Below are 8,138 nucleotides of genomic sequence, written 5' to 3' on the forward strand. Positions count from 1 at the left end.
CTGGGGTTGTGACTCAGTGGTAGAGAGCCTGCCTAGCATGCATGAGCACTGGGTTTGTTCAATCCCCAGCACCACATAAAAATAAACAAATAAAACAAACAAACAAAATAATAGGTATTGTGTCCATCTACAACTAAAAAAAAATTTTAAAAAACTTTTAAAAAAGGAAATATTCAAAAGAAACAAAATAGATGCTTTTAATTTATGAAATTAAATTAATTTACTCCTATGAGTGCCTACTGGAATTAAGTCCCTTTAATTATTTACTAGTCAAGTCAATAAATAGCTCTGTAAGTTAAAAAAGACATTATTAATAACACTATAAAGCAAATGACTGAGAAAGAAGTTTTACATTTATGACAAAGGTTGATATATACAATAAATAAAGCCATCAAATTGATAAGAAAAGGAATACTCTAAGAGGAAAAATGAAAAAAAGGTTATCAACAGGCAAATTGTAAGGAAATATTAATGGTTAAAATACATGTAAAAAGAAAATTCACTGCTACTAGTAACCTATGAAATGAAAAACTTAAAATAACAAAAACAATAAAGATAATTTCTGAGGTTGGCCAGAGTATGAAAAAACTACTTTCACTTAGTCTGAGGGTGGAGAAAAGTGGGTATACCTTTCTGAAAAACCATTTGTCAGCTTTAAAAACATACCCCTAGGGCTGGGGTTGTGGCTCAGTGGCAGAGCACTTGCACATGTGAAGCACTGGGTTCAATCCTCACCACCACATAAAAGGACCTTGTGTCCATGTATAACTAAAACAAAATATTTTTTTTAAATCCCTTACCCCAGCAAAATTAATGAATGGAAAAAAGAGAGATATGCAAATACATATGCATAGAAGTAATTATCATATCATCTAGTTTAGTAACATACATATGGATATATTCTAAATACCTAACAAAACAGAGATTTTGTTAAGTCCTATGATGGAATGCATTTGTAGGAACATATTTTACATGGGGAAACAGAAGCACCTCAACTTAGGATGGGGTTACATCCTGATAAACCCAATCTTAAGGTGAAAATAATATTAAGTGCAAAATATGTTTAAAACTGGGTATGGTGGCACTATAGTGGAGGCTGAGGCAGGAAGATCACTTGAGCTGATAACATAAGGACACCTGTCTCAACAAAACAAATCAGTGTATTCAGAAATCCCTTTCAAGCTAAAACTTTCAAAGCACAAATATGATACACAAATACATTCTTATTTTAAAAAAATAAAAATAAAAAGGCCACAAGAAGGTTAGGGTTGTACAGCTCTCACATCAACAAGGCCAAGTTCAATCCCCAACACTATTTAAAAAAAAAAAAAAAGGCACAGAGCAACCACTATGGAAAGCAGTATGGAAATTCCTCAGAAAACTTGGAATGGAACACCATTTGACCCAGTTATCCCACTCTTGTTTTATACTCAAAGAATTTAAAATCAGCATACTATAGTGACACAGCCACATCAATGTTTAAAGCAGCTCAATTCACAATAGATAGGCTATGGAACTAACCTTCAACAGATGAATGGATAAAGAAAATATGGTATATATACACAATGGCATATTTCTCAGCCATAAAGAAGAATGATATTATGACATTTGCCGGAAAATGGATGGAACTGGAGACTAAGTGAAATAAGCCAATCTCAGATGTTCTCTCTGATATGTGGATGCTGACACACAATAAGTGGGAGCAGGATATAAGTTCATTAGATTATACAAAGGGAATGAAGAAAAGGGAGGGGGGATAGGAATAGGAAAGACTGCAGAAAGAATGTGACTTAACTTTCCTATGTACCTTTATGAATATACAACCAATGAAATGCCACATCATGTGTGTAACTGCAAAGGGATCCTAATTAATATAAGTTATACTCCATGTAGGTATAATATGTCAAAATATATTTGTTGTGTAAATCTAAAAGGAAAAAATTTACAAAAAAATTTAAAAAGCCACCGGATGGGCTGGGGTTGTGGCTCAGTACCCATAATAGAACCTATATGGGAAAACAAATTGAATAATTACAAATTTCTCATCTGAAACCCTGGAAGCCATAAAGAAGATATGTTTCCAGCACGTGAAAAGTGCTGGAAAAACTATCAGTCTAGAATTCTATGTCTAACAAATATTCTTCAAGAATGAGGACAAAATAAAGACATTCTCAGAAAAACCAAGAGAATTTGTCATCCTCATTCCTAAAAGAATGGCCAAAAAAACCCTCTCTAAGCAAGAAGAAAATAATGAAAGGAGCAATCTTGAAAAACAAGAAGAAATAACAATTGAAAGGGCAAAAATATGGGCAAATACAATAAACTTTCCTTCTCATGTTTTCTAAATTATGTTTGATGATGAAAGCAAAATTATAACACTATCTAATGTGGTTTTCAATGAATGTAGAGGAAATACTGAAAGCATTACACACAGCAGAGGGTAAAGAGACAAAGCAACATAAGATTTTTCAAATTTTACTTAAAGTGGGAAAATGTTCAGTAGGGTAAGAATAGAAAAGACAGATCTCACAATGTACTGAGAAGCCACATATTTTCCCATATTTTCCATTTCCTATTCAATCCTGACTCTAAATCTGACTCTTTATGAAGAAGTCCACTAATCACATGTACTAAGTTCACCAATGACTATTTTCTTGCTCGTTGAATGTTTTCTCGTTAAAATATTTCCTCTCCTATTGTTAGGAGAACCATCTAGTAATTATCCTACATTTACGTACATTTTTTCTCGGTGTCCTAGATTTCTAAGCCTATTGACTCAGAACCCCTGGAATTGAGTTCCAGGGTAATGTCTTTCAACAAACGACTCCAAGTGATTCAAGAGTGAGAATTACTGTCTTTTTTCCCCCCTCTCCCTTCCCCTACCCCACCCTTGAGAATTACTGTCTTAAATGTTGACACCCAAGATTCTGTATCGATTCTCTTCCATTTCCACCTGGTTAAACATGTATAATTAAAACCAGACTCAAAACTTCCACCATTTGCTCTTATCAACAAAACATGTAAACTGCACCCTCCCCCACACACCTGTACTCCTGTCTGGCACAAACAGTATTTGTTTGAGTGCACATGATGACTCTCAATCCTGTTTTTAATTAATCAGGATCTTTTTTTAAGGCACCATATCTGCATGTGCAGCTATCCAATGGACATGTGCATCTGGATGTCAAAATTTTACCCTGAATCAAGTTCAGCTCACAGTAAGAGAAAAAGCTAAAAGAATAGTGGTTTACATAACGTAACAGTTTATTCCTCTCCATTAACAGTCCAGAGAAGAGCATTATAGACTAATACGAAAGTTCTGCTGCATGAAGTCCTCAGGGACTTCCCATTTTCTATTTTATAGTGCCTAGGACATGGTCCCCACCTCATGATCTAGCCAAAACCATATTCTTTAATTCCTGAAAGTAGGACACACTATCTGTACTTAGCAAAAATCATACTTGTAGGTTTGACTGCAAAAGTAGTCATTACATTTGTCAACCAAACTGTATTACTAAGGGGAAAAAAGTACTGGAGGACAATAGCATTCTCAATCACACATTCCAAATTCACCTTGTCACAAACTAAACTCCTCAGTTTTTAGGATAAACAAATTTTACACACTGTAACGGGTCCACCCTACTTCTATTTACATTTGGCCTAGCAAATTCCTTCTCACGTCATGTGTCCTTTTGTGAAGCATTCCTTTATACAACCACCTTTTCCTCTAGCACAGATTAGAAGTCTTTGGGTCCCCTTCACACCTAGCACACATCTCTATTCTTGAATTGCTAATTCTATATTATTTTTTACACACCAGTCCCTCCTGAGATTCATCTCTCTTCCACTATAAGGTAAACTTCTTGAGGGGATACACTAGGCCTTAGTTATCTTTGCAGCATATGAACACGGATCTGTATTGTACTAGATTTTACAAATTCAACCACTAGTATCTACTTTCTAGAAATATGGAAGCAAGGAAATGATAAAAGAGGTACCTAATAAAAAAGAACATCAAGGCATGCAGTATTGTAGTATAATAACATGTGACTCAAATTACAGAAAGTCTTACTAGCAGTTACAAGAATAGTCACCACTCTCCTCTACACATTTTTCCTATTCATTTCTACATCTAGCTTTTTTCTGGTATAAATACATTTAGTGGGGTACATTTTAATTATATTCACATTTAATTCCACTAATAGCTTCATATTAAACTTAGGCCAGTGTTTGAGTTCTATGCTTAGATCTCACTTAAATCTCAGCAGTTATTCCATCACAGAAGACCAATTTAGGCATGTCTAAAGGCCCTTGAAGAGTCAACAAGAAGCTTCAATATTTTGAGGACTTTTCTCTGAAAGAAAATATCTAGATGGTCACAGTATTCAACTTATTCAATTTAGCGTTACAGCCAATAAATAGTACCATAACTAAAATAACATAGAAATCTATAACAACTTCTAAAGAGTTACAAATTTTCACTTATGTGTAGATTTTACTTAAAACTATCGAAGTATCAATTTAACTTGAAAAACAGAATCAAAACCATTCAAAATGCGTTTTAAATAGCTGTTATGCCCAACTTTTAGAAAAATTGCCTTTGAAATATGAACAATGGAATATACCATGTAAAAAGATTCCTTAGGGCACTAGGAATCAAACCCAGGGCCTTGTGCATACTTAACACATTCTACCACAGAGCTATATTCCCAGTTCTAGTGTATAATTTTTAATTGAATAGCTATTATAAAAGTAGTTGAACCACCCCCCACCCTTGACCAATGCTTATAGCAACAAGGCTTCAGTGGTCCAAATGAAATTTTTAGCTTGCCCATATTCTCCAGTGTGCACTGGAACTAAGACTATGATGTTGGGGCAGCCCTCAAGAATTCTAATCATAGCCTTTCTTGACTTCTAGTTCTCTTGCTTGAACAGTGATACTGCTGTTCTGGCTGCCACTCTAGTTAGACATGAAGTCCTAATATCACCAATGCTAACCACAATGCCACAAAAGCAGTTAGAACTAACTTCAATAAAAATGAATGAATTAATAAATGAATATGTAGTTATGTATTAGCTTACCACTATTTCCCGGTGGTTGCAATACATCTCCTGTTAGGCAGCACCACCCAACTGGAAAAATATCTCGACAATCATACTTGCACCAATAATCAAATGCTCCACTCCATCCATCAAACGTGATATGAACTTCGTCTCCTCTAACATTTCCAATGGTTGCAGGACAGATCAAGTATGGGTTTTTTCTGTCAATAGCTTCCAGTTTCATCCCCACTTTAAAATTATTTATGGGTGGCTTTGGTGGTTCCTACCAAAACATTTTTTTTTAAGTTTTCATTGTTAAGATGTATTAAAAACCATTTGCTCAAGTATATTCTCTTATAATACTTAGCACACAAAAAGTAAGCTCTATATTTATCAATTAATATGGGAAGAAATGCATTCTCACAGATCTGAAACTATGCTACACTTGCTTCCTTGATATTCCTCAAACTTTTCAGACAGCACCTGCATGACGGTCTTAACCATGGATATTCTCTCTGCTTGAGCACTTCTTCTGTAGATATTTGCTTGGTTAACAATCAGATCCTTCAGGTTTCTGTTCACATATCACTTTTCATTTGAAACTTGCCCTAATTCTTTACTTTACTTAAAATTGTACAAAACCCCTTCCCCCATATGGCTCTCTGTATCCCTTCATACACACTCTCTCCCCTCCCCTCTTTTTGCATAGCACATATCATTTCTTACATGTGTCCATGTTTTGCTTTTTACGTTGTGTTTATTGACCGTCTCTCTTTACTAGCATACAAGTATCATAAGGGTAGGTATTTTGGGTTGCATATGAGGTGTCCACCAAAAGCTTTCATGTTAATGCAATATTGTTTGGAGATAAAATGATAGGACTTTGAGAGAAGTAACCTAATCAGTCCATCCTAGTTTCAGAATGACTGGGTGTTAACAGCAGAAAGGTGGGGTGTGGCTGGAAGAGGAGTGTCACTGTGGGCCTGCCTGAAAAGATACATCTTCTCTGTGGCCCCCTTCCTTCTTGGGCCAGAAAACAACTTTAATTGCCAATCCAGTAATTTAAAAAGTATTTTTGCTTTTTCATATCAGAGAAGACAAAGCATTAAGCATTCCCATTAACACAATAAAAATATAAGTTGTTGGAAGTTTTTTATGACACTTACCTGCTTAAAGAAAGTTGCAGGTGCCATTTCAGATCCTGTCAGTGTTCGCAAAAGGAACATCGGCCATGATGATGCATTCATCTGGTAGCCTATTTTAAAAATGAGAAATCATGAAAAAAGTCCCCCTGTGATACTATAGCAAGTTAGTATTTAAAAAAAAAAAAACATGTTTCACTCATCATTCTTTTCCAGAGAATGACCTTCTTATCTAAGGACATAGGATACAGGCAAGAGGAGCAGATGCACCCTCCTCTCATTGTTACTATCCCCACTGTACTGTCTGGCAACAATGCTACAGTGGGGTTAGCAACTTTTTCTTGTTGGTACTGGGAATGAACGCAGGAGTGCTTTTACAACTGAGCTAAGTCCCCAGCTTTTGATTACAGGTGTGTACCACCACATGCAGCAAAACTCTATTTTAGAGAAGCTACTGGCTATGGTTTACCAATGAACATGTATATCTGTTGGGGATCCAAGACAGAGACTGGAAGAATTCCATTTTACCAATAACAACGCAAGCACAGGTAAAGATTTCAAAAGACTTTTACCCGCCTTTTTCCCTCAAAGTCCCTGGTTTCTTCTTTTCAGAAAGACAGTTTTCTGTTGAACTCAGCAAATGTACATATACAGCAGTACATTTCATTGTATATAGATTTAATATACAAAAAAACCCAATGCTAATTCTAGTTAATTTAAGCATCTAAGAGAAGTATACTAATATCAATAACTTACGCTGAATTGTATTAAAAAGTAAGAGGGATTGATGAACTAACAAAAGGACAGAAAATGGATAGATAAGTAATAAAACAAGTATGATAAAATGATAATGGTAGAATCTAAGTAGTGGGTATGGGGGTGTTCACTGTAAAATTCTTCTTTTATGTATACTTGAAATTTTTCATAAAATGTTAAGAAAAAAGACTGCTCTTGCTTCAGCAATCTAAACATGATCTTAGAATTCGTATCAGAAGCTATCAAAATAGACTTGACAGTTGTCTTTGCTAGAGATCTCAACATCTGGCACAGGCAGCAGGAAGACAAGAGGGGGTGCTAATTTTACCATTTTCTCAGGACAATCTGTTTCATACAACACCTGCCTATGCCCATACCAGAACTGGAAAGAAGTTAGCACGCATCCTTGATGGATAAATGCATTAAGATAGACAGGCATATGAATCACTAATAATGGATGCATCCATTATTACATGCAAGAAAGTTAAGGTAGAAAAAGCCATCTTCTAATAATCCTGTACAAAAACCCTCCAACTAAGGAAAACAACTGCCATTAGGAAAAAATGAGTGTATGTACTTGATTTGTTACTTACTCTTATAATAAATCAACATTACTGATATCTAATAAATAGCATTCTCCGAAGAACATTCCATAACCATCATTCTCTGGTCCTTCTGCTTAACTTTTATCTCATCTTATCATGCACCAAGATTCTCCTAAAGTTTTAAATCATCTAAAGTCATACACAAACTAAAAAAAAAAAAAAAAAAAATACACAAAAAAACCCCACCCCAAAACAAAAACAGATTAAAGCACATATAAAAAGTTTTAAAACAGATAAGACTAATCTATAATATTAGGAAGTCTGGATGCTAGTTATACTTGGGAAGGGGTAGCTTATAACTTGGGGAATCAGCAGAAGTGGGCTTCTAGGGTTTTCTATTTCCTGATATGAGTGGTAGTTATACAGGTATGTTTGTTATAAGTTGTATACTTAGAATTTGTACACTTTGGTTTGTATGTCAAAAGGAAAAAAATCTTAATAATAACCTTTAAGATTTAAATAAACATCAATCAACAAGTACATGAAAAAATGCTCACCATCTCTAGCAGTCAGAGAAATGCAAATCAAAACCACCCTAAGATACCATCTCACTCCAGTAAGATTGGCAGCCATTATGAAGTCAAACAACAAC

The 8,138-nt window shown here is 35.0% G+C and overlaps 1 protein-coding gene across 2 annotated transcripts in view; it reads right to left on the minus strand.

Annotated features, from left to right (window-relative positions):
- Scml2 (Scm polycomb group protein like 2) overlaps positions 1-8,138 on the minus strand; it is a 65,969-nt gene that overhangs the window by 35,702 nt on the left and 22,129 nt on the right. For both annotated transcript variants that reach the window (XM_015488063.2, XM_048796349.1), the window contains exons 6-7: positions 6,210-6,298; positions 5,083-5,326 (exon numbers count right to left, since the gene is read on the minus strand). In XM_015488063.2, the coding sequence (XP_015343549.1) occupies positions 5,083-5,326; positions 6,210-6,298 (333 nt within the window). The remainder of the gene's footprint in view (positions 1-5,082; positions 5,327-6,209; positions 6,299-8,138) is intronic.

This window comes from Marmota marmota, unplaced genomic scaffold (assembly GCF_001458135.2).
Source record: "Marmota marmota marmota unplaced genomic scaffold, marMar, whole genome shotgun sequence".
Taxonomy (NCBI): domain Eukaryota; kingdom Metazoa; phylum Chordata; class Mammalia; order Rodentia; family Sciuridae; genus Marmota; species Marmota marmota.